General features: G+C 42.2%; 1 protein-coding gene across 1 annotated transcript in view; it reads right to left on the bottom strand.

The window, feature by feature from the left end:
- The window catches only part of HMCN1 (hemicentin 1), a 164,485-nt gene that overhangs the window by 103,813 nt on the left and 33,467 nt on the right, over window positions 1-27,205 (bottom strand). The window contains exons 3-11 of the mRNA XM_021525146.2: window positions 26,101-26,259; window positions 25,444-25,566; window positions 17,777-17,948; window positions 16,520-16,626; window positions 13,429-13,549; window positions 12,700-12,963; window positions 12,304-12,448; window positions 8,588-8,709; window positions 3,918-4,193 (exon numbers count right to left, since the gene is read on the bottom strand). Coding sequence (XP_021380821.2) covers window positions 3,918-4,193; window positions 8,588-8,709; window positions 12,304-12,448; window positions 12,700-12,963; window positions 13,429-13,549; window positions 16,520-16,626; window positions 17,777-17,948; window positions 25,444-25,566; window positions 26,101-26,259 — 1,489 coding nt within the window. The remainder of the gene's footprint in view (window positions 1-3,917; window positions 4,194-8,587; window positions 8,710-12,303; window positions 12,449-12,699; window positions 12,964-13,428; window positions 13,550-16,519; window positions 16,627-17,776; window positions 17,949-25,443; window positions 25,567-26,100; window positions 26,260-27,205) is intronic.

Below are 27,205 nucleotides of genomic sequence, written 5' to 3'. Positions count from 1 at the left end.
GGCTCCAAGAGAGCCAGAGAGGGACTTGGGACAAGGGCCTGGAGGGACAGAAAACCGGGGAAATGGCTTCCCACTGCCAGAGGGCAGGGTCAAATGGGATACTGGAAGGAATTGTTCCCTTTGAAGGTGGGCAGGCCCTGGCACAGGGTGCCCAGAGAAGCTGTGGCTGCCCCTGAATCCCTGCAAGTGTCCATGGCCAGGCTGGATGGGGCTTGGAGCAACCTAGGATAATGAAAGTTGTCCCTACCCAAGGAATGAGATGGGCTTTATGGTACATTCTAGGATTCTATGAATTAATATTCAATTCCATTTTATTTTATTTTATTCACAAGCCAAGTTAAAGATGTGCAGAAGAACATAAACAGAAAAGTTGTGAAATAGGTTCCTGTTTGGACAGCAAACAGGAGAGAGCCCTGAGTTGTATAGCATGAAGACAGATCAAAACATTCAAGGAATAAACAAAAAGAAGCCTTCAGCATCTATCAGCCAGTCACACTCATCTGTTTTGCTGGCGTCAGCTAAGGGAACCTCATTAAAAAGTAGTATCACCTTCACACATGATCTTGCCTTATTCACTTGCCAGTTGCCTTATTCAGCTACCAAATTCCCAGTGATCCCCTTCACAATCCCTTCTCAACCCCACAAGGTGCAGGGTGTGCTGTCCTGTAGCACCCCTTGTCCTGGTAGTCTGCAGAGGGGCACCCATGTTTTGCAAGTAAAGAAACTGAATCACAGAATGGCTTGGTTGGAAGGGACCTTGAAGATTATTTACTCTATCCCCTGCCATGTGCAGGGATACCTTCCACTAGACCAGACTGCTCCAAAGAACAGCCAAGAGAGAACAGAAGGCCCTAAACTGCTTTTCATTCTTCAGCACAGACACCTTGCATTTAATGAACTTCAAATTTGAAATATCAACTGAAGCAGAAATACTTCAGTTTTATTCCCTTCCCCATTTTCACAGTGTTTAAAGATCTCAGAGCAGTATAACAAGTTCCTCTCTGCCCATTATCACAGTGTGTATCCACAGATCTAAGTGAGCAATATTCACACAATCAGAGAGAGATCTGAAAGACCAGGATGTTTATTTCTGTATTGTATCTTTTCAAAAAAGAGGATAAAAAATTCAGACTTATGCCAAGAAGGCAATTCTCCTTTTATCCATCTGGGCAGTCTCTCCCCTGGAATTCTTCCAGATATTAGCACATTCATGCTGAAAAACACCACAGTCAAAACATCAAGCTTCCACCATATGCTACATTAATTGAGCATAAAAAATATGCAAATAGCAAGCTCATATTTCACCTAACAGGCTGTAATAAAATCAAAATTAAAATGTTTAAATGTTCATGGGATTTCAGTCATCAGTGAGAAACATATTGAAAAATGCATTGGCCAGGAGCATGAAACATTGGTGATCCTATCTCCAATCTCAGCTGCAACATAGTCCTTTAGACACCTGAAAAAGTAAGGAATCCCCTCAAATTCATTTATGTTTCCATACAAGACCAATCTGACGGGAGAACTTGAGCAACTCACACTACATAGCCACTCTTGCACAACTCCAAATTTGAGCACATACTGTTTAGTCCTAGCACTCAGTAGGCATCAAGACTCCTTAGGATTTATCAAACTGCATTCCAGGACCTTCCAGAGTGCTCTGGGCAGTACCCCCAGCCTACAGAGGCCCAAGTTTCACACAGGGCTGTCCCCTACCTGTGTCCTGGTTGTGGGGAGCAGTGAGAGGATGGGGACAGTGTGTTCTCCTGAGCACAGAGCACACAACAGGGACACAAAGTCAGCCCCACGAAGGCTCCAGGCTGTACTTGAACAGATTCTGGCAGAGGAGTCACACCAATGTTCCTTTTCAGAAACAGCAGCATCAAACCCAACACTTTCAAAACAAGGGTTTATTACAACACCCTTCAGCAGGAAAAGCAGATGCTGGGTAATTTTTAGAGCCAGCAGCATTTGTTCTCTGCCTTAACTCACCCCCAGAGAGAAAATGGGGATGAAAGCAGTGTTTATTCACTCATGATCAGAAATTCAGAGAGCTACATGAAGCTTGTCCAACAATAATAAAGGGCTTCAGGATTAATTTAATTTGACATTCTGAATAACTTACACAAAGCATGGACCCATCTCCATCAATTAACAAGACTTGAAATTTCCCCATGTTAATAATGACAAGCCCATAAAGCTGTAGCTCTTACACATGGCCACCCTTTACTCTTTACTGCCAAATAAAAACTGTTTTTTGAAAACCACTCCAGGTCCTAACAAGCACTGCAAGCTGTACATAACAATCACACACTGAGTAGCCTAGAAATCTGATGGAAATAATTTTTTCCAGAAAAATTAAAATTATCACAAGTATCAGTACTTGCAAACCCTTCAGCTTCTGCATGCAGCCATTGGGAAAGCTGGCACTACATTACTTTTTCCAAACAAATGAGGCAGGCACTACTGCAGAAAGCTGAATTCAGCTTCAACTTAATCTTTCCTATGTATTTATTCTGTTCTAAGCATCCTTAAAAAAAAAATACAGAAAACTGAACTCAGACTCAGCTAAGGTTGTCTGAGCTGTCCAAGAGGGTTCTTTAAAACATGTTTGAAAGCTGTTAGCACTACCAGGACCAGCCAAAATGTAACTCCCAACCATTTGATACAATCATTCCACATATATAAGGGATTTGAAACTTAATATTCTGTTGTGGCAGCAGTAAAACTCTGTTAGATTTACTAGGAAAAAAATAACACCAGAGCAATTTGGTTGGTGCATTAAAGCTCCCAGCTGAGCTACAGACATTAGGGAGAAAAACCTAAATCCCAGGAAAAGATGAACAAGGGAGGGAGGCATTTCTGTTGATACCTTTGACATGCTTGAATGAGTGTCTTGATAGAAAAATTCTGTACAATTCAAAACTACATTTTCCAAATGCATGGGGTTTGAGGCTTTTTCATTACTTTTTTCCTTCCAGCTTTGTTAAAAATTTAGGTTAAAGAAATCATAAGTTAGTTAGAAAATAAGTTATAACTCTGCTGTAGCAATCTAAGGGTAATTCAAACACATATTGAAAAACCACACTTCATTTTGCTGTATTTTGTACTAGGCCCTACACAAGTGGTTCCACATCTACTTATGCTACCTTGGAAACAAATATAGGAAAAACAACATCCCTTTAGTAACTTTTAAAACCCCACTTTCAACCTCTGTTTTGGAGCACATCAGGTCAACATATTCCATTCAAAATGTCTTTTTTCCATAATTCTAAGTTTTCTATTAGCTAACAAATTACTAGAATTATATCAGAAAAGTTAATTAATGATGGTACCCCCTTCTACACAGAACATGGCCCAGCAGCATCAGCAGCAGAACTCTGTTGGAATCACCTACAAGGGACAATAATTTTCTTTCTGTAAGATTTTGAGTTCTGTCTCTCTTCACCCATAGACAGGCATCAAAGAATCAAGGTTGAAACCTCCACACAATCAAGGCAAATAGAAAAAAAAAAAAAAAAACATCCTGCAGGACTTCAAAATTACAAAAATATTTGCTCCAATACCAATTATCACATTTATATTTCTTTTGCTTTTAAATTTGTTCCTGGTATACAGCAAAAGCCCAGACCTAGATTTGTTTGGTCTAACTCATGCTGCCTTTTTTAGTTCTGACTGATTTTTCGTGAAATGGGATGTTTTTTTCATTAAACACGATGGTTTGGGTTGGAAGGGATATTAAAGCCCTTCTCGTTCCACCCCCTGCCATGGGCTGGGACAGGTTCCACCATCCCAGGTTGCTCTGAGCTCCATCCAGCCTCAGACACTTCCAGTGTTGGGCCTGTCCAAGGCTGTGACCAGCCTGTTCCAACAGCCGCCCTGCCAAGTGAGCTGCAGGCACGGCATCCCACGGTTACCTTGCACGGTGAGGAAGACAGCAGCCGTGGCAGATCCGCCCTCGTTGGCAGCCGTGCAGCTGTAGCTGCCCGCGTCCGACGGCCGGGCTGGCCTCACCTCCAGGGACAGGTTGGCGAGGACGCGGAGCCGCAGCGGGTCCTGCAGGCGCGCGTCGCGCCCGTGCCGCTGCCAGGTCAGGTTGTATTGCCCCGCGCTCAGCACCAGGCAGCTCAGCACCGCCCCGGCCCCGGGCACCACCGACACGTTGGCGGGCACCTGCAGCACGGGCGGGGGCTCTGCGGGAACGGACAACAGCGGCGTGAGACACGTGCCAGCCACCTCTCAGCATCTCTGCATTCCTGATAAACAACTCTAGGCACACTACAGAACAGAAAGAGTTATAGTATTTAAATATTTCATTATTTAGCTAATACGTTAAGGGTGAAAGAATAAATTTAACTGCATATTTAATTATGCAGGTTTAATATTTGGTTTTATCTCCCATTCTGAAGCCACAAACAGAACCCAGGGCAGCAGCCTCATTCTCTGATGCTGAGTTACCTGCCAGGAGTTCACATCACAAGGGCACACCTGGTCTAGATTCAAACTATCACATCCCATAGGATGAAAAATCACATCCTATATGAGAAGGGGCAGCTCTGTGTTTTTTGAGCACAGCCAACAAGGGATCAGTGTGACAGCAACACAATGAAGGGAAGGAGACAGGACCACCATAGGCCTCCAAGTCTAATCTCTGCCCCAGATGTGAGCCCACCTGGTGACATCTGAGCTATGCAGTCGATTTTTATAAGTTGTATATGGCAAAAAATGTTAGTAGGAAATTCTTCCAGCAGCAACAATGGAACCAAGTTACCACCATTAGTGTTAGCACCATTAGTGAGCTCTTTTCATGATGGATTCTATACAAAAATGTGGAAGGAGAAAACATCCATACTCTTATTTGATTAAAGACCTCATGAAATAGGGTAAGAAAAGGGGAGGTAATAAACACAGTATACAGATAGCCCTGACAGACAGACAGCAGACACAATGCCGACAGCCACTCCTCATGCTGACTGAAGGGCACCAGAAGTTATCAGCATCATTGCACAGAAAGGCCAGCCCAGGCTGTGCAGCTGGTAAGGACACAAACCCAAGGTCCCTGCTATGGTGGGGGTGAGGGACAGCTGGCAAACTCATGCAGGGAAGTGAATCAGAGAGCAGAGAAGGGAGGCATAGGCAGGAAGGGGCATAAAAGGGGCCTGTCCCCTGCAAAGCACCATCAGCCAGTGCCCTGTCTGCCCCAGCCCTGGCCAGCACAGCCTGTCCTCTCTCACTAGTAAATCCCTTCTTTAAGTCTCCCAGGGTAACCTCAGTCCTTGTCCCTTCTCTGTATCCCTGCAAATATTAAGTGCCAGCTACTGGGGGATCAGTGTGAGTAGACTGGGTGCCAGCTGCTGGAGCCACACCAGGGGTTTAGGAACCCCATGTCGTGGCACCAGCTCCTGGGGGGCCTGGGGTCCCAGCCCATCTCTTAGAGCCCACAGTGACCTCAGGCAGTGCCAAGCTAGTGCTCACCAGTTGTCCCTGGGTACATGGCATGAGCTCCGGCAGCCAGGCAGGAGGAATTCCTGCAGCTATGTACAGCATCCTTCAACTCTCACTTCCACTCAAATCTCTGGGAATTTCATTATCTTTTCCTGTGCATATTTTATGTTGTTACTCACAGTATTTCTTATCTCCTTTCTACCTGACCATCTGTACAGTTCTACCATGCTCCCAGAAGAAAGCAGATGCAGTAATATTATACCGAAATTAAACTTTGAAACCACAGATGGTTAAAATAGCAGCAGTCATTCTGCTCATCCTTGAGATATTACTGATCAAGGAGGCAACATTTCAAAAAAGAAAACTAATTATTTATGACTTTATGCATTCCCATTAAAAATATCACATATATTCTATTTGATTTTCCCCAGACTGGTTCTTGAACAAAGAAAGCTCTGCAATAAATAATACTTTGAGAGGGACGCTTGTGCAGAAATGAGACAGCTGTAAGAGCAAGACCAAATCTTTATCAGTACACACTAAAACACAACTATCCTAAAAAAAAACAAGATAATGGAGAATTAAAAAAGAAAAATCCGTATTTATTAAGGGTTAAAGTTACTCCTAAGCCCAGAACCAGCCATAAATCCTCCTCCTCAAGGTCTCCTGAGGGGTCTCAGATGAGGTTCACAAGCTCAGTGCTGGATCCCTGCATAGCACTGTGTGCTGGGTGTGCAGCTCTGCCTCCCTACAAATACAGTCCTGACAGCAACTGCCCCCATTGCCAAATCCAGACTTTAACCCATGCAGAGGAGAGTCAGGGAGAGCTACACTTGCTTACTGAATGGAATTTCTCTCCTGTACTTGTAGGTTTGGGGTGTTTGTGAGAAACAGTAAGTATTTACTGCTTTCCACAGGCTTACCATCAAATATGTTATCTAAACTCAGAAAAGAGAGGTGAGGCAGGACTGGAATCCCCACCTTTTGGCACCCAGTCTAGTGGGACAACACAAGTTTTGGACTACCCCAGCCACTGCCCACAGCAGTGCTCACACTCAGCCATCCCCCAGCACTTCACTGGCCCTTCAGTTAGGGTGCTGCACAAGCTAATGAGCCGTTTGACATTTTAAAGATTTAACAGGAGTGAAAGTCAAACTCAAGTGCTCACTTTCTGTGAAATGAGAAAATGTTGGCACAGCTCCAATACCTTTCACACAACAGCTGCCAGAAGGGATTATCTGTGCTATACTGTCTGTCAGCTGGGTAAACCAAGAACACTTGAAAAGATTGTTTACTTTGCTTCAAGAAGAAATTTCAAGTAATTTTCTTGCAAATATTTGTACACAAGGATTTCAAAGCATCTCCCTCCCATTAATCCTCTGCAGGGCTCTGAGCAGAACAAATTGTCATGTTTACACAGTGATTCGACTCCAGGCCATCTCTTGTGCTTTGTAAAGGAGGGGATATGGTATTTTCCCCCTTATTACTCTTGGCTTTCAAGTGCTACCAACATCACAAGAAAAAGGTCAGGATTCTCCTTAACATTTCTCTTTGATGAGGAGAAAAGTTGCAACTTCCAGACTGAGAATCTTTATGCCCACAATTGCTTGCCCTCCAAGCCATGGTCTGAAACAAGCATCTGGGAATATCCTTTCTGCTTGAAGGATTTTTGTGGCTAAAATATAAACTAGTGTTCTAGAACCAGGACTTGGGTAGGACAGATGTTCCTGTTCCTTTCTACTCAGTACTTTGTGTGAATAAAAGGATGCTCCTCTCCTCAAATTCATCCCTTGGTCCAAGAGGACTCTTTCTCTGCAAACTTTGCCTTGCACAGAATCAATGCAATCACGCTAGTTTCTAAGAATTTGCTCATAGTACAATGAAAGGAACATCTTTGCCTGGAAAAGGGAAGGTGAAGGGTTATGGAGCCACTCTCTTCAGCTATTGAGAGGATTGCTTTAGGGAACACACAATTAGAGTGTTCTCAGGGCACAGGAGAGCGAAAAGAAAGATGAGAGTCTTTGTTCATAACATGCAGCAGGGGAAATTCTGACCAGACATACAAAATATTTTCCTAGTGGGGGTAGTTAAGCACTGAAGGCTGCCCATGAACTTGTGAAATCTCCACCCTTAGGGACATTCAAAGACTGATTGGACAAGTTCCTGAAAAACATAGCCAAGCTTGGAAGCTAATTCTCTTTGAGCTGTGAATTGGACTAGGTGACTTCCAAAGGTGCTTCCAGCCTGAATTGGTTTGTGATTCTGTAACTCATAATCCACCTGGAGTGGCTACCTGGAGTAGCTACTGCAAAAGATAAGAGGCAAGACAACTTTAATTTCAAGCCATTAAATGAAACCCTGAGTTGAAATTGTTGTTCTGAGTTCTCCCATTCCTCCCTGTCACAGATGAACTGTTCCAGTGTTTTTCCAGCTCACCAGCAACAGCTTTCACTTGCTCCAAGACTCATATCTGATCAACACCAACACAAGGCTGTACAGAATGGATCTCTGCTACAAACCAGAAATTATTGTTCCCTCTCCCTGTCTGCATTGCAACTGTGAAAAATTAAGTGACAAAATTTGCTATAGTATGGGCAGGGATCTCATCCATCAGCCCACAGACAGAAATAGCCTACTGGTTATTCAAAATTATCTTTGTGATTAGCCCCATTTTTACCTTATTCATTTTACTTCCTCATCTTTATTACCTTGAAGAAATTCAAGGTAATAGGTGAGATTTCCAACAATTTACTGAATTTTGTATTGTATAAAAGCAGAAATTTGAACACAATTTTCTTACTTCCTTGTCTATCAGATAACACATACATACAATCAAGCCAACATATAATTATTATAAAGTGAAATAAAAATAAGAACAGTTGAAATCTGAGATTTAGGTTTTGGATTCTACAGGTCAGATCTACTCTGCAAGTCCAACTGATAGCAGGAACTAAAACCAAACCAACTTTGATATTTAAAACAGGTTTGCTGAATAAACCTCAGCTCACCTGTGCACAAGGGTGAGGAAAAAACACAGTAATTAAAAATACACTTAAAACTGGGAATATATTTTATTGGCCCCATGTGCCTTTCTTCAGTGTTTGAGGCCGTTATCCACCCCAGAAGGGCAGCGGGGACGCACCTGACACATCGAGGAACGTCTGCGCGCGTCCTGTCCCCGCAGTGCTGCTGGCCACGCACTCGTAAAAGCCCTCGTCGGACACAGACACCTGGGCGATGTCCCAGCTCATGCTGGATGATTCTCTGCAGGAGAAAAGGGCAACCACTGAATCCCTCAAGGAACCAAGAGCTACACCAGCTCGGTTTCCTGACTGTGGACACAGGAAAGTTCCACAATTATCAAGAGGCAAGACAGACCCTCTGATGAATCAAACTGGATGTCACTTTATGGATATTTTCTCTTAAGATTTTGCAGAACATCCCACTTGCACATCAAAAAACAAACCTTTAACAAGTCAGCAGTTGTCACACAATACCCAAATAACGTGTATTTGCTGTCAGTCCCTCAGCTGCCTGTGCTCTGTTGTAATTCCCACCTGAGAAGACACATTCCTTGATGCCAGCAAGTTTCTGTGCAGAGCCAGTGTGTGGTACCAAACCCATGACTCTTACCAGCAAAGGCAACAAGGTCTCATCCTCCCACCTGAGCTTCCCAAACTCACAGGTATAGCAATCCAGAGAACCACTGTAGGTTTTCTCTAGATCCCAGCAAGGCCAAGGCTGCTGGGCAGTAACACCATGCTGGTATCACACACAATGCAAAAGCAAGAAGAAAATAAAATTGTAGCTATGTAGGCTGCTTACAAGTGCTTCAATACAAACATTCTGAATTTCTCATGATAGAAAACCACATTTTATAAACTTCTGGTGCTGCAGACACACAAAGGATAACATAAATCAGGAAACCAGTGGTTCTGTAGTATCCCAGTGCTCCCCATGGTCTGTTGCTATGGCACATAAACAAAACTGATAAGCACCAAAATATCTGTAAGAGCTTTGGCAAGTCATTGCCACATTACAGGAAAACACTACATTAATGACCCCTTTGTTTGTCTGAATAGATTGATTTATCAGCCCTTAAAGGATACAGAAGGAACAAGAGACTTGGAATCTGCATAGAAGTTCAATGCTGTAGCATCATGAGACAGACAATCCAACCACACCACAAATGAAAACAGTGCATGGTGACCTTAAATGGCTTTCTACTTGCTCCCTCTTACTTCATACTTACTCTAGATAACCTAATATATCATATTTCAAATCTATGACATTTCCCAGTGCAATGCTGGCACATGGACATGGCAGCAACTGCCAGCACTAAAGAATAAGGTGGTGTTTCTTCCAAATAACGAGTGAGAAACTCCTTTATTTCATGGAAAGTATGTTAAAAGTGAGGTTAGGCAATCCTGTTCTGCTTCCTTCCTGACTCGTGCTACATGCCAGATGTCAAACGTGGAAGTCTTGAGAACAGAAGCACAAAGGGAAATGTGCCCAGGGGCATGGAACAGCTTGGCAAAACAAAGACTTGTGGTGGACTATTAAAGAAAAATTTAGAAATCAAACCAACACCAGCAGCAAGGACTAACACAGATTTCAGGGCATCTGCTCCACACATGGGCACTGGGTGAGGAGCTGTAACTGCACACAAATCACAGCACAAGTCATGGGATAATTCAGCACCTTCCAGCACCAACGTTATCTACCAAGTTAATTTTACTGTACATGCAATCTGCTCACTGGGCTGTTTGTCTGGGCAGCTGGGCAACTAAAAACATTCAAACTCCACAGCCCAGATGACCCCCTGGTTCTCAGTCATGCAGAGAGCACAGTGGTGCTTGGGTTGTATCGGACCTCACCTCCTGGACACCCCCACCACGCTGCTCCAGACCCAGCTGGGAGCTCACCAGCAGAAGGCTACAGCTCACAGGGAGAAACAAAACCTAGAATTTTACTTCCTAGCACATGGTTTGGAGGAATATATTCTGCATAGTTTACTAGACTTGAATAGCAACCACAAATAGCAGCTGATTATCAGTGAATTTTTTAATTATGATGATTGTTGTTTTGCTTAACTACATGAATTTCCTTTCTTATCAGAATTTAATGTCTTATTTTTGCTGGTTCTAATCTCTGCAGGATTAGTGGGATCTGCTAATAATAATACAGATAATATACAGACATTTTAGTGCTCAATTCCCACTGACACTGGAATGAGGTGCTCAACTACTGCTCTTAACCTCCTTTATCATGCTGCTAAAAAAATGCACTGGGATATAAAGCAAAACCCAAATTTTCTTACTACACTACCACAGGATGTAGAAAACAAAGCTGTTACAATTTGACAAAAATTTCTTCTTCCTAACATATATTACTCATTTAAAATTAGGAATTATTACTGCAGCTGATAGTACCTCTAGAACCAAAGTAAAAAAAATTTCAAATTTCAAAGTCTGTTCTCCTCATGAACCCTGAACCTGTAGTCATTCTAAGAGTATTTTCACATAGACAACTGTCACAATAGAAATATGATATTCAGCTCATAAACCATTTAAGTTTTGAAATAAATATTAGAAGAGTTGAGTAAAGACATCTCAACACAAAAACAAAACTCATTCAATGCAGAGGAGGACTACAGTTCAAATCTGCACTGAACTACTAAGCTGGACAAACCCTGCCTGGAACTTCACTACAAATAAGAGGCAAGCAAGCCAAGCTGAATTAGATCCTATTTAACTGTGACCAACAATATTTGGCTTGAGATATGTTTTGTTAAATTAACTTGGATGATGTGTTCATTCATCCGCTCTGTAACAGAAAAAAGGAAAACGCCGCCGAATCAGCAGTGCTGGATGCGTGAAGAACAAGGAGAAGTGTGGGGTTTGATACCTAAGGAATGGAAAACATTACACAGCAGCCCAAGTATGTGCTGTGCTGGGGCTGAATGTGTGTCAGTGGCACCTCATTAAAACCCAAACCACACCAAGCTGCAGCATTTCCCACTGCCAGCAGTGCACAAGGGAGCTGCAGGATGTGTTGACTTGGGTATGCCGTACCTGATGGGCAGTGCAGAATTTAGTCTTCAGTCTGCTCTTGAGGTGTTTTGGGCTGCACAGGAGACTGTTGACACTGTTTGCTAGTGCACACTTCCCTTTTGGTTTTAACTAACAGAATTAAAAGGGGTACTCTATGAGTATTTTAACTAATTAGCCTTTTTTAAAATTATCATTCTCTCACCCTACAGACAAAGGGCACACAATTCTTTTTCGATACAGAAACCTGAAGAGCCTCCTGGTATATCCCACATACATTTTGCTATTTTGAGAGATTTACTGAAAATGAAGGTTTCTACAGCAGGTCATAGGACGTGCTTCTTTGGCATCCATGAAAGGCATTAAAAATCACACTAATTAATGTATGCCCAGTCATCTATGCATCACTGGGGCCAGAGTGAGAAGTGTGTTTAATAAGCAAAGCTAGTTACCAATTTTACACAATGTTTAAATATATAAATTAAAACTATCTGCCTTCTAGACTTTAAGACCCAGTTTATCATAACTTCAGAGCACACATTTGAGGGGAATTTAGGCCAGAACTTTATAAATCCCATCACATGTCCAGAGCGTACACCCTCCTCTGTACATCATATATAGATGTAGCTCTCTCTATATATAAATAGCATCAATATCTCCATAAAATACAGCTTTCCTGATGAAGAGAACCAAAAATAATAGACTAGAAGTAACAGGATGTAGACAGCACATAGCAGCAAATAATAACAGAAATCATAAGCTGTAATTAGGAAATGAAGCAGCATTGTGAAATAAGGTCACTACTTACTTGAAGAACTGATCCACTCCCAGTTTTACTCCATTTTTAGTAAAACGCTGAGTAAAAGGTATAAGGCTGTCAACGTGGCAAGGAACAGAGCCTGGCTGTAAATAATATCCTGGAGTCTTCATGGGCATTGTAACTTTGGGGGCATCTGAAGAAAGAAAACATTCCCCAGAAAGTGTATCAGCAGCTACTAACACACATCAGATCCTTTCATAAAGGGAAGCTCAATTTCTGATAAAGCTCCACTTAGTAGGTATTGACCATCATGAACTAGAGACAGAACTTTGGAAGGAAACAGCACAGAAAGTACTTGCATAAGTTATAAAAGCATACAAGACCTCAATTTCAACTGACTCAGATGAGACAAATGAACAGTCAATTCAAGTTAAAGTCACTTACCAGGAATAATACTAGAAAACAAAACACTTGAAACTCTCTGAAAAAGATAACCATCCTTGTCATAGCCTGTTATTTTAACAAAAAAAGCTTCATCTGGTGGAATGAAGTCAGAAATATTCCACAGTCCATAGGGCTTTCTGTCAGGATAGTATTTCACAGGCAAGGTCTTAAGGAGTTCCCCTGTAATACTCAGAAGCTCCAGTCGGTCTACTCTAGCTGGAAGCAGGATCCCTGTGGTATTCAGCAGCATGAAGGTAGGAATCCCTAGAAAAACAGAAACACACTATTTTAAGTGCTAAAGAAAACAGATAATTAAAACTTGAAAGATTAAATTCCATCAGCATGGCTCACTACCCCATGAATGTACCATTCAGCTCCAGCCCTTACCTACTGAGTAAGGAAAGACTAAATTGTGCTCAGCTGAGCTGTGCTTATTAGCCATGAGGAGACCCAGCTGGGGAGAGTTTAAATTACTGATTTCCAACAGGTGTTTCTGAAAAAGCAGCTTCTTTATTAACTCCTCACCATGCCCCTAGGTCAAAGCCCTTTTCTGAAGCTCCAAAAATAACAGAAACAGTACTGCAATTTTGAGGTGTAGTTAAAAATATCTGTATTTATGTCACAAAGATATGAAGTCCCCTCCCCAGAGTTATCACAAAGCTCGTCATAGAGTTCTACTTGATTCTGGAGGCCTGAAGCTATTTAGGATGGACTGAAGTGGAAACAAACCTTGCACTGGCCTGCTGGATGTTTTCTTGAAGTCCAAGGTGGGCTTCCTGGAGAAGCCAGCCCGGAAATCGATGGTGCTGAGCCCTGTGATGCGCACGGAGTGCCTCCCGCTGCTCGAGGTCTGCAAAACAGCCAGCACAGGAATCAGCCCTGCAGGGACTGCAGAGGTGAGCCAGCCACCGAGCTCAGGGCTAACAACAGCACAGAGAGGAGCCACATGGCTAAAGTGCTACTGAAAAGCACCTTGAATAAAGCTTCGCTTTCAAACCCAGCCCTACAACTGTGGTGTCAGCAGAGAGAGCCAGTTTGTCTTGGAAGTAAATCACACCAACAAATCCACAAGTCCTTGCCACGTGCTAGTGCCTGCAATGGCAGTGGTCTGGGAGTTAGGACCTGACCATTTCAAACTCCACTAGAAAATGGTGAGTGAATCAGAACTTAACACAAAAATCTATGCATTAAAGATGCTTCACTTCCCCAGCCAATGGGAAACAGAGGGTGCACAGGTACCTCTCCCCTCTGGTCTATACCCTTGTACCCTCACCTTATCATTCTGCTACAACCAGCAAAAAACAAATCAGAACATCACCCTTGAACACCCTAAAGCTTCATGCTCTGAAGACTACAACTGATGCACAACTTTCATCTTGAAGACAAATCAAAGTAGTTATACGTTACTTCCTTTGATTCTATGCAGAGAAAGAAAGGTCAACTGCAACTTGCCAAAGCTGCACAGGAACCCATGGCTTTTCCTCCTTGCCTACTTCTACACCCTTCAGGTGTCTGGAAGCTTCCACTGAGCTTTCCTTGGAGTTTTACCCAATCCATTCTCAAATTCCTGCAACTCTCTGGGAAAGGTTACTCCAGAGTAACCCCCCCTGCCATCACTGCATGTAAGTATCAAATTAAACAGTTGTTTCTTCTAACTAACAGCCTTTGGACAGACATTAGACACCATGACAAATCGATGTCTATCTGATTAAAACAACATATTTCCTTCTATTTAGTTAGCCTTTCACATCAGAAATAGCACCACTAAAGCCTTTTTTATATAAGCCAGCTGCTAACAATATAAAGAAATATTTAATTGTGCCAAGCAACTCAAGGTATCAAGCGTTAATTGCTGGTTAAAATTTCACTAGATAAACTCTGTGATAAAGTTCTGGTTTTATAGCTTGGTGCATCTCTATAAGGAGTTTATGGTGTGAATAACATTTTCACAAAGCTTAAGTCTTAAAATCTTTGTGTAAATAAACCAAGCCAGTGACTAAAGCCGAGTAAACAATCCACAGAAAAATATACTAGAAAATCATCTCTCTTTATGAATTACTCAGACGTTTGGATATTTGCAAGTTTTAAGGCCACAATAACCTTATAAAATTTTACCATTTCCTAATAACAATAAACACATCTCTCACTGTCATGTCTAGGAGCTAGGGGTGTTTAGGCAAACACCAGGAATTAGTTTTATCACACAGGACTTCTTTCCAATTATTAACTTTAGTTCTCTTCCCATTATTTGTAGCTGAACATGGATTACAGAGACTATCTACATTAGTGTTTCCCCTCCCAGGCTGGATGAGTATAAGCAAAAGAGCAAGCACGTATTTGTGAAAGATGCTGGTTTTCAAACAACATCAAAAAATTGCCCAAAATACAGGTATCTATGAAGAAATACATAAAATTTAGATTTAAATATTTCAACTACATATTCAAGAGATTTTCTTCATTTCTTTTTCAAACCAAAATGCATCAATTTGAATGTTTTATCCATGCTTTCCACAGAGCTGGAGACAGTATTATGCTGAGCTTAGGAAAAAAAAACCTAAAAAACTCCGTACCCCCAAAAGGCTCCCAAGCCCTGCCTGCAGGAGCAGCCTGATGGCTGGGCAGGGCTGCTGTCCTGCAGCCAGGAGTGCATGCCACCTGTGGCAGCCTGTTGGGAACTGTTGGCTCTGCAGGTGTCCCACCCTGAGCCCAGGACTCCTCCCCAGCAGCCAGCACTTGGGTGCTGGCACACACCAGTGGCTCAGCTCACATCACACAGCCAGGAGCACACAGGGCTCTTCCTGCACTGCCCCTCTGGGCTGGAGAGCACTGGTTATTTGCTGCATTAATCCCTCACCCCAGAAGCCTCCAACAAGTGAGAGAAGTGAATCCCAAGGCACTGACTTGTAGGAAAAAGTCTCGGGATCCAATGTGGCTCATGTTACGTGTGCAGCAGGACCCAAAACTTTTTAATTTTTAACAGCCCAGTCTCTGTACTGGTTTTCAGCACTTTTGGTCACAGAACCATGGAATTGGAAAGAACCTTAAAAAGTCACCCAGTGCCATCCCCTGCCATGGGCAGGGACACCTCCCACTAGCCCAGGTTGCCCCAAGCCCTGTCCAGCCTGGCCTTGGACACTTCCAGGGATCCAGGAGCAGCCACAGCTTCTCTGGGCACCCTGCGCCAGGGCCTGCCCACCTTCACAGGGAACAATTCCTTCCCAACAGCCCATCCAGCCCTCCCCTCTGGCAGTTTAAAACCTTTCCCTCTTGTCCCATTACTATCTGCCCATATAAAAAGTCCATGGCTCTCGTTTGATAAGCCCCCAGTCCTAGACAGACATTCAAACAATTCTCCCCAGAGCTGCTGAGCTCAACATGCTTTTGTGGCTGCAGTTCTGCAGCAGGATCAGCAGCTTCCCCCAGGGCTGTGTGTGAATTGATGATCCTTTTCAAAGCACCTCTGTGCTTAGGGCAGGGACAATGCAGAGCAGGATCCATTCAGCACTGCCTATAAAGTGCCTCACCCGAGTGCCTTCCTCTCCAAAAATTCCTATAGAGTATTTATACTGCTACAATAGAATAGTTCAGTCAGAAAGGATCTACACCAATAGGATTGTTTCCACATCTATTTAGGAAAGCTGGGATCATGCAGCTTTACCTACATAAAGAGGTATACAACAATATTAAATACAAGATCACAGGACATTTACTGTAATACAGACTCAGCTGTAAGTATCTATGATAAATAACATAGCAAATCATTATCCAACACCCTTATATGCTACAGGACAACCATATAGAAGTTCTGCAATAACTTTACCTTAATTGTCCATGTTCCAGGCTCTGGATCTTTTACATTTACTACCTTTGCAGAGTTGTGGATATTTAGCAATTCATTCAGTCCTGATCCCTTACTGAGCTGCTTGCCTGAAAAAACAGAAACAGGAAGTAAATACAGGATGGAGTAAATACAGTATTGCTTTAAAAAACAGAGAGCAAATACAATATTGTGGTTTTGTACCAATGTATTTCTGATACTTGACACTCACTACTTAGCAGTCAATGACATTTACAACAAGTCAACATTCCCTGTAATTCTCTGACAGAATACTGAAAATGTTCATTTATATGTGGGTGATTGTGTGCAGGAATTGGCTCTCTAGAGATCGATTTTGCTCCCTAAAGGCAAGAAGAATCACCAGCCCTAGAACTCATCTGGCTCTTTTACAGCACAGGAAAGAGCAACTGGAGACAGGGATGTCCCAGTGCCCATTTTCAAAACCTACTAGACATGCCTTGAGTAATTTCAGTGAAACCCTGTAGATTTAGATGCATGGAGCTATCTATGAAAAAGGCCAAAAAGAGGTGGGGTCACAGCTTCAGTGCAGCCTGACACTTGCACCCAGGACTTTGTGTTGTCATGGCTTGAACACAGAACTTGAGCAAATCTCTTTCCTGTGAACAAGAATGCTTCAGTGCAGGACAGACCAGACCACGTAGCAGGAACCCATCCTGAGCATAAAATATTTCCTAGGCTACTCAAATTTAAGCTATGCTCTTAGGCAAAAGTCATTCTGAGTATACAAAATATGATCTGAATTTATTTCTTGAGTGCTGTTCCAAGTTCCTAAGGCATTAACATAATAATAAACAACAGATTTGTTCAAAATACCTTCAATTACAAATTAGCTCCAAATCTGTCACTGCGTTCTCTATCATACACTGCTCAGCTGGAGATGGGCAGGGGAGACAGGTCTGACTCTGAATGTTCTCAGTTCAAAAAAGCTAGACCGTGGTTGAACTTCCCTCACAAAAAATCCAACCACTGTGTACCTTAAATGATGGTTCAGGGAATACAAAAACAGATGAAAGGCAAAAATGTCCAGCAATCTGGAATGCAAGGACAAATAGTAACAAAGAAGATGGAGGTGAGATGAAGTGGACAGAATAAGGAAGTTTTCCAGTTTCCTCCAAGTGAAAAAAAAAATCACGGAATATTGGGAAAAAATAAAACATCAGAAAGGATTTTTCCTTCTCTTTTTTTCATTATCACAAAAGAAAGTATAAAGTACTTCACCTAAAGGATTATGAATCTCCATTGCTGGTGAGGGACCACTCAAGGACACTGTAACTTCCTTCAAACTGGGATCAAACGGGATCTGCCAAGTATTTATGGCCATGGACAGATGGTCTGTAGACAAGAGATGAACTTTGGAGGCTTGAACTGCTTCTTCAACCCATTTTAACACCTAGAACAGAAAAGAATAGTTGTTATTACACTATCAGCAGTACTGGCTGTTGAACTGTTTTCTGCTGAAATGCCTGTCTCTACTGTCTTGTAGAGATTCCATACTGATTTTTTTTTTAAATGTGAAAACTTAAAGGAAATGCAACTTTAATAGAAGATACTAGTAAAGCCATGGTCAGCATGGTGTTTAAAGGAGTACACAAGCACACCTGGATACATCTCTACACAACAACCACAGGTAAATTTTAAAAGGAATTAGGGACACAAACCTGTGGACATTTCTGCTCATCAATTATTAGTTGCATGAAGCAACAAGGAAAATTTTCACATCCAGATGTACTGAGTAATTGCTATCTCTGGACTTTTCCAATGTTTTTTTTCCCCTAAAACAAATTACTGTTGCCCAATACAAATTACTGTTAGGCACAGCACAGAGGTGGGACTGGAGGGGAACACATTTTAGAAAGTATGTCCCTGCAGGGCACAGAGGCTCCCACACAAGAAACAGGACAGCAGCCCATGGTGGAGCCCACAGTGAAGGAAGGGAAGAATGTGAGGAGGCAGAGCAGCCAAGAGAAACCCGTCTGTACTGACCACAACTCCATTCCTGATGGCACTAGGGAAGGGAGAAGGAATCAGGGGAGAAGTTGAGCTGAGCAAGTGGAGGCAAAGGTGTTCCTACCTGTCTTTGCTTCCCACCACCTGAAGGAATAGTTGAATATCTATTTTAATTGGCAGCAAATTAATTTTCTTTAAATCAACTTTGTCTTGCCCTCAACAACAGGTGATTACCCTGTCTTTATCTCAACTCAGAAGCCTCCTCAGCCAATTCCTCCTCTGCAAGGGGTGAATGAGTGGCTGAGAGGGAGCATGACTATTAGCCAAGGGAAACCCACCACAACCAACCCAACCTCCCCAGAAACACACCTGGTTTGTCAAACTATATGATTTTGCATCACCTCTGTACATCACAGAGCTGCAGCATAATTTTTAAATCCTACTGAAGTAATATTGGGTTTGTGTAACAACGTGAATGTGACTCACAGTAATACTGAACTGTGACTATAGGCTGCAGTAGACCGTGGTGGCATTGAGAAACATCTTGTAAAGGAAAGTCATCTTTTGGTTATGTCAGTTCAAGACTTAGAATCCAGCAATAAATTAACCTGATACGTTTCCCCTCAGTACTAGGGGCAAGTCCTTTGACCTAGGACCCAATTCAACACATTGCCCAAAAGATCCTTATTCCCCTGATTTATTGTGCATTACTTGCTTACTTTATCTTTTAAAAAATGGAAATATGCCATAGGTTTGTGTGTGAGATGACTTTGTGATAGAAACTAGATTCCAGCCTCCTATAAAAGTGTACTTGCTCTCATATGTTACAGTATGAATACCCAGCAACCTTTGTGCAAAGATGAAATAAGTTAAAATAAGTGAAGGGCATCATTGAAAACACATGGTGGGGGCATGTTTCATTAATCATTCCCTCTCCACTCTTAGGAACATCCCACCTGAGCCATGCTGAGCCCTCCCAGCACAGGGTGAGACAGCACTGACCAGGTGTCCCCTCGCCAAGGGTGTGCATGAGCAAGCTGCTTGGGCATGTTTGCAAAACAGCATACCCAAAAAATCACAGTAAAACTGCCTGTGCTGCTCAAAGCCTGCAGTGACATGGCCCAAGAGAGAACTGGGGTTTGTGCAACAGCTGGTGACACCAGCTAGGGAGCAACTTGTGTTTGCTTTAGACAAGCCTGGAACAGTTGTTCAAAAAGATCCAACTCATTTAAGTTCTACTTTAGCAATTATACATCTGGGCCCAAAAATGCTTCCAAAGAAATTCCAATGTTCTACTCCCAGTGAAATGAACACAACACTTTTTTGTATGAGGTATATAGAAAAGTTCCCATTTAATTCCAGGATCTCATCTCCACAGGTAAGTTTTTAAATGGATTGTAAAATTCAATTAACCCATATGAACTTCAGTTTCTGAGAGTTTTTCAAGATCAAAACCAAAAATGGAAGACAACAGAACAACCCAGCTGTCTGCAGTCTGGCAGCAGCTTGCTTGTGTAAGTTCAATAAGCAATTCTGGGAGATCCATTTCCCAACCCTGTCATTCCAAAGAGCTTTGCAATAATGCTGTAACACTGGTTTAGAAGTAGGTTTTTTCTCCTCTGGGACCTTTACAGAAAGCCCCCAGAAGAACAGCAGCTTTTGTTGTTCTGCCAAAACGTGACGTGATGAATTTTATTAGAGGGGGAAGGGCAAATAGAGCAATGATTTATAACTTTTCCCCAGAAAATTTGCTCTTGCAACCTGCCCCGCTGTCAGGTCATTTCTTGGAATGCATACTGAAACCTGGAAAATCTGTGCAGCATGGCCTCTATTCCCATTTGTTTATTCTGAGACTCAAGAATATTTCTCAAGCAGTCAAAGCAACGGGATTTCAGGTTAACTATTTCATTGCTTAAGTAAATTTACGTTCATACTTACACCCAAAGAGGAAAAATATTCTAATAATGTTTTTAAATGCGCATCAAAAAATATAATTGAGACAGTACATGAGAAAATAATACCATAAAAATAAAACATGAATTATATATATATAACATATATGAAAACCACACTAATGAAAAGTTTTGGTGTTGGATCTCAAGCTCTTCAAAGTTAGGAACCACAAGAACTAAGCCTGACTGCTTTCAACTCCCTTTCAATAGCCCTTCTGCAGTTGCTTTATGACAAAAAGCCTTAGGTACAGGATCCTGGTTTATTTTTTCCAGAGACTCCAAATTCCATAGAAAACAGAGAAAGACCAGCTGTAACTATTTGTTTTTCCTTTCTTTGTTTGGCATTCGCTGTACATTGTGTATCTTCAGAATAGAAGTATTCAGCTGCTTCTCCCATTAAACCATTCCTCCTTTTTCTATGAAAATGGATAATGCCTGTTTGGGACAAGGGAGAAGAAAAGGCAAGAAACAGAGGAATTCAAGAAACCTTCATTCTATACTGTAATTTTGAACTTTGACTTTGTCACTTCCATTGTATCCTTGAAAAGCAGTGGAGGGGTCTTTTACACCTTTAACTGCGTGAAACAAGATTTCAAATTGCTTCCTCTGCAGCATCATTCAAACACACACTGGTCATAGACAGCAGGCACCTGTAACACCAACCCAAGATGTGTTGGTGTAACCCTTGCATTGCTGTCACCTGAGAGGACTAAGAGCCAGCAGAAATGGGATGTTCTCGATTGGGCTTAGAGACCTCTATTTACAGCAGAACACTCACGAGTGAACACCACCAGACCCCATTCCCTGTGACCTTACAGATGATACCTTCTCTACAACAACAACGCCTTTTGCACCATCCCTTCTAAATGTTCTGTCACCAGTCTTGTCTTCAGTCTCCCTTCCCTTCAATCTCGTCTCATCCACAGCATCCCTTTCATTAACAGGCTTCTCATCCAATTCCAAACTCTTGTTTTCTCCACAGAGGTTCATCCAGCTTTCAAGTCACTCAGCAACACCCCCTTCTTCCATCAAAGTCAAAGTTGTGCCCCCATGTCATTCTCAGTTCTTCTCCCATCAATGTTCTGTATATGGAAGATCCATTTCTACTTATTTGAAAAATCAGAAAGATGTATTTTTAGGCAGCCTAAGGACAGGAATTTTTCCCTTCTTACAGAAAGGTTAGAAGTAAGAAAAATCAAGTGCTTCAACCCTAAAAGAAATGGAAAAAAGACCAGTCACCAGCTCAGTCCTTGTGAACTCCCAGCTCTATCCACAGTGATCAATCCAGTTCATCAGACACAGGAATGACTCATATTTGCCACAAACAATCAAAACGACCTGGAGACATGACCTGAACTGCCAATGACTAATAAATCCCCACTATTTTCCACTGCACCATATTCACACTCTCCTGATCATCACAGTTCATCTCAACACCCCCCTGGCATCAGTACAAACTTTTGGGCATCACAACCATTTACAGGAATTTCCTTACAGAAGGATAATTAGGTGTGGTGTAATGTAACTTCAGTTCAAGTCCAAATTAGTACCTTTTGGAAACTGGACACAGTTATGAAAATAGAGAATCTGCTCCTAACAGGGAATTTAACCCATGCTTAAGGAATATTCTCAATGCCATGAGAACAGAACCTGAGGGAAGGGCTGGAGCTGTGCCAGGGAGGGTAAGGCTGGAGATCAGGAAAAGGTTCTTCCCCCAGAGGGTGCTGGGCAGGCAATGGACAGACTCTCCAGGGAATGGGCACAGCCCCAAGGCTGCCAGAGCTCCAGGAGAGTTTGGACAATGCTCCCAGTGATGCACAGGGTGGGATTATTGGGGTGTCTGGGCACAGACAGGGGTTGAATTCAATCCTTGCAGATTCCAAAGATTCCCTCCAGCTCAGGATATTCTGTGATCCATTTAAATTCCAAGCAAGTATTGCAAATTAAGCCCTGAGTCCACAAAAGCAACCAGAGAAATCTCACCTAAAGAAACACTTTTCAAAACCAGGATTCCAATGCTTCGGTAAAGCACTTTGATAAAGGCTTTCCAAGACACTGGGAACAACATTTCAAAATATTACAATCCTATAATGGTTTGTGTTGGAAGGGACATTAAAGCCCATCTTGTCTTACTCCCCTGCTGTAGGCAGGGACACCTTCCAATAGGCCAAGTTTTTCAGAGCCCCAACACGGGCCTTGAACACTCCAAGGGATGGGGCCTTGATTCTCTAACAAGATAAATATTCTTATTTATCTAATACACAGAAATCACAGTGAGTTTGTAAAAATAGGACCTTCATCCCAGACTCTTTAGATGAGCTACCTTCAGCAGGTAAGTGGAGATACATATGTATTTCATGCTTTGCTGGACTGAACCCAACACAACTTTGTCAATCACCAATAATTTTGCCCAAGTTAACTGTAGTATTTGAAAACAGAACATGTTTTTCAGAAGTAAAAACAAAGGCACTAAATTTTCATAGTCCTCTCAGTACACAAGCATTGGATGTGTATCAAGTACTGTTTTGCTGTGTTTCCTCGTATCTATCTTAGAATATTGCTTCATTCTGCACTTAATGCTCAAAGGGCAAGAACAAGAGGAATGGTTTGAAACTTTATATACTAAAAATAACTTTGTTTGTGTTTTTTGGGGGGTAGAATAATCAAAATGTTTTAACAAAACAAGTTGTTGGTTTGGCAGGGTACTCGGCAGGGACTTTGTAGCTATTCCCTAATCCCCAATCCAGCATTGGCTGCCTCTAGGCCCACAACGGTGAGTGTGCTTCAGCATTTATAAACTGCATTCTTTACACATCATCGACTCCTCAGAGAAAAAGGAGGGCAAGCATGATTGTTTGATTGCAGCTGAATCCTGCCTGAGGGCTATCCCATAAACAGCTGATTAGATCTCTGTGAGATGTCCTGTTTGTTTGCATCCACCCACTGGTGGATGTGCTGCTTGGAATCAGTGCTGATCTAGAACTGAAACCACAGAGAAGGTTTTACTGGGGATGGCAGCAATTTGGTCAACTCATTTTCACAATCACTTGGTCCAGACACAGATTTATGTAAGGTCAACAATTACTAAAATTGCAGAGTCTTTTGGGTTTGGCTTTAACACAAATTGTTCAGCAGCTATTGTGGAAGACTTCTGAAAGTTATTTAGGGTTTACTTTTTTTTCTACCTTAGGCAATCTCTTACACTGTTTAAGCATCTCTTTCCAGTGGCCATAGACTGTGTTTTTGCCTCTCTCTCAAAAAAAAATCTGCCAAAATATCACCTACTAATTTCACCCTCTGGTCTTGTGCAGAGGTGGTGAGGCCCTGGCACAGGGTGCCCAGAGAAGCTGTGGCTGCCCCTGGATCCCTGGAAGTGCCCAAGGCCAGGCTGGATGGAGCTTGGAGCAGCCTGGGCTGGTGGAAGGTGTCCCTGCCCATGGCAGGAGGTGGAGTGAGATGATCTTCAAGATATCTTGCAACCCAGGACATCTTTTGACTTTACAATTATTTACTCAAAAGAAATGTTGAGATGAAGCTGGAAGGGGGTGAAAGCAGCTACTGAAACCCCCTGCTTAAAACTTTACCCGAAACTCCAAGGCAGTCTATCCTTTCAGGCAGAAGCTGGTGTTCTTAGAAACACAGAAGTGTCAAGTTCAGAAAGCAGCAGCAGGCAGGCAGGAAAGCAGCTTGTGCCAGCTCTACTCCAGAACACGGTGCTGTCTAGCAGATAAATGGCTTTATCTGTTCACTTCTACCTCTCAAAAGCAGAAGAAAACAAAACCACAACAATCCAACCAAACCTTTACCCTAAAACTGCAGTCCTGGAAAATAGCATTCCCCACTGGCAGTATCAGAGGGTCACAGAATTGGTTGGGCTGGAACGGCCCTTAAAGACCGTATCATTCCATGATGACCCCTTCTGTATAAAGAGATTTCATGGAGTGTCACAGAGAAGTTTTACCCTTTATATATAATAGCAAAATGCAGACCAGGAACCTTCCAAACAGGTCAATTCTTTTCTTCCAAATTTTAACCTAATTTTTGGAGGATAAATCTTTTGTGAAGTTTCTCCTTTTGATCACCTTCACATCACTACCAATAGCTTCTGTCATTCCCAATGAGAACTCCAATTTTTCTAGGCAACAGCTGTAGAAAAATGCAATTTATCTCCAACATTTATCATTGTCAGAATTTTAGGACAGAAAGAAGGAACAAACAAGGGTAAATTTTTATTAAAAAACTACAGCTAGTTATTGCCTACACTGGGAATTCAAAGGGGAATGTTTACAACATTTATAAACAATTCCAGCTCTCCAGATAAATACCATGTGATTTCACCTCTCTCCAAACTGTTTTCTCATGCACTTCCAAAGTTTCATTCCTGTCTGAGACTCACTGAAGTTCCCACAGCAAAGAGTCATTCATAGCTGTGGGTCAGAAACCACAGTTACCAGGAGGGCAGCAGGGGTGGTAGAAGTATCACAGTGAAAACCTCAATTTAAAAGTTACTTCCATGACCCTCTGAACAATGGAAACCTGAGAGTTCACACTATCTATCCTATATCCATTTTTGTCCAGGCTGAGTAACAGTCATTTGCCTGGTCACAGAATGCTTGTTTAAAGCTAAATGTGTGCTCTTGTTTTGAGCAGAAAAGCCACTAGGTTACACAGAGCCCAGAACCGCTCCTTTTCTTAAAGGCTCTTCTCCTGGAAGCCTTCTGGCACAGGCAGAGGGAAGTTGGGCAGGTTCTAGTAAGATGCGCCACTTCACACTTCCCTGTTGTCAATAAAAGTCACAATATTGCATCCTGATATAGAAGATGGAGAAAGGAAGGAAAGGAAAGGTGGAACAGAGTCCACATACTAAGACCAGAACATTTAGCAGTTCCTCTTCTGCTCCCTAACCCACCACCAGGTCTCTTAACAATTTACAGTATAACTCTTGCCTCATTTTCTTCATGGATTGCAAAACTCAAGCAAAGTTACCTCATTGACTTGCTTTTTGTCCAAGTGAAAAACTTGACCAGAACTTGTTGAAGCAATTTCTTCATAGACCTTGTAACCAATATGATCCCTGTCATCACAGTCTCCAGTCAGCACAAACACCACCTGGATTTAAAATAAACAGTAAATCATTGGACGCATGGTGCATAGGTGAGGAAAACACTGCCATGGCAGCATTAAGGCAAGACAACAGAAGAATGTGTCAGTCGAGATGGGTTTGTTACTCTGCATGGGCAGAGGCATCGCACTCAGTAATGATGGAAAAAACAGTGCAGAAGAAAAGGAATAGATGAAAATCCCTTTAAAAATCAATCAGCCCTGTCATCCACATAATACCTCTTTTAGAACAACAAAAAAAAAATCCACGTTAAGTGATAAGCTGCCAAAATCACATACACATTGGTAGAAGATTCAGTTGCATTATTTAATGCACAATAATAAAAGAATATTCCACTAAATTTTTCCTTACCCATATCAGTTAATTCTATTAAAAAAAAATAAATACTTAGAATGCAGTATTATGGTCCCTTCTGTAATAAGAGTTCACCAAGTTTCAGACAGGAGAATTCTACTCTTAGTCATCAAGAAAACAGAGCATTAAACACACAACCCAGGTGGGAATGCAAATCCCCTCAGTACCTGTGATTGTTTCTGTTGGATGAGTTGAAGCACTTCATGGGTCAGTCTGTAATCCTTGGATCGGGCATCAGTAAATACATAGATGAAAGAGCCAGGCAGGGAAATTTCTAGAGCAATCTTTATTGCCCCAATGCTCATCTCTGGACAGTCTCCACCACCCTGTTCACAAGTAGAAATAAAACATACTTTTTTTTCTTTTAAGAAGGAAAACTATACCAACTAAGTTACTTTCTTTTGGGACATTCAAGACAGATACTTCCTCAGCCTCTCATCATTTATTCACCTTTTCTGCCCTAAGGATTGTATGGTTTCTACAGAGTGCTGTAACACACTCAAAAGCAGCAACTGCAACAATTCCAGAGAAATAAAGTCAAAGGAAGAGCCCTGATGTTGGCTGGTGCCACGGTCACTCTTATCCATGTCCTGTTCAGTTCCAGCTTTTGTGACAGCTTCATTTCCCACATTTACATGGGGGACTTGTCAGCTCCCTTCCTGGCTGACAAGTCCCCTGCTCTGGTAGTCACGGAAGGTCAGGGGCACAGACAGATGGGAAATGGTCCCAGGCAGGCAGTGCCGAGCTCCAGGAGCACCTCTGGACACCAGAGCAGCAACAACCTGCCCTGGACTCCACCCTGGGTGGGACAGGGAGCTCAGCAGAGGGCACAGGTGCTGTGTTCCCACAGCTCTGCACTGCAGCAGCTGCAGAGCTGGAGGTTTTTCAGACCATGTGTTCAATCAAAATGCTTCCAAGTATGACTTTATCTTCATAGGAAAGGATTCATTTTTCTCACTGAATTAAGAACTTGGGAAAAATACTGTTTAAATAAAAGCTCACTAACTTACATAAAAATTAACTTGGCATATTGAAGACAGAACTTTCCAAAGAGCTGATACAAACTGTAAAACTTGCCCTGTCATCTACAATAGACTTCTGCATAGATTCAGTATTACATATAAAATTGATTCCTTTTACAATCAACATGCCTTCACACATATGTATATACAAATCTACACATGATAGGAAAGAATAAGGCAAAAAGAGAGCAGTCCTTCATACTTAAGAATTTTGTTCATCCTCAGTGAAATGTTCATGTTGGGAACAACA

This window comes from Lonchura striata, chromosome 9, assembly GCF_046129695.1.
Source record: "Lonchura striata isolate bLonStr1 chromosome 9, bLonStr1.mat, whole genome shotgun sequence".
In the NCBI taxonomy this organism is placed as follows: Eukaryota; Metazoa; Chordata; class Aves; order Passeriformes; family Estrildidae; genus Lonchura; species Lonchura striata.
This window is presented reverse-complemented; position numbering and strand designations above follow the sequence as displayed.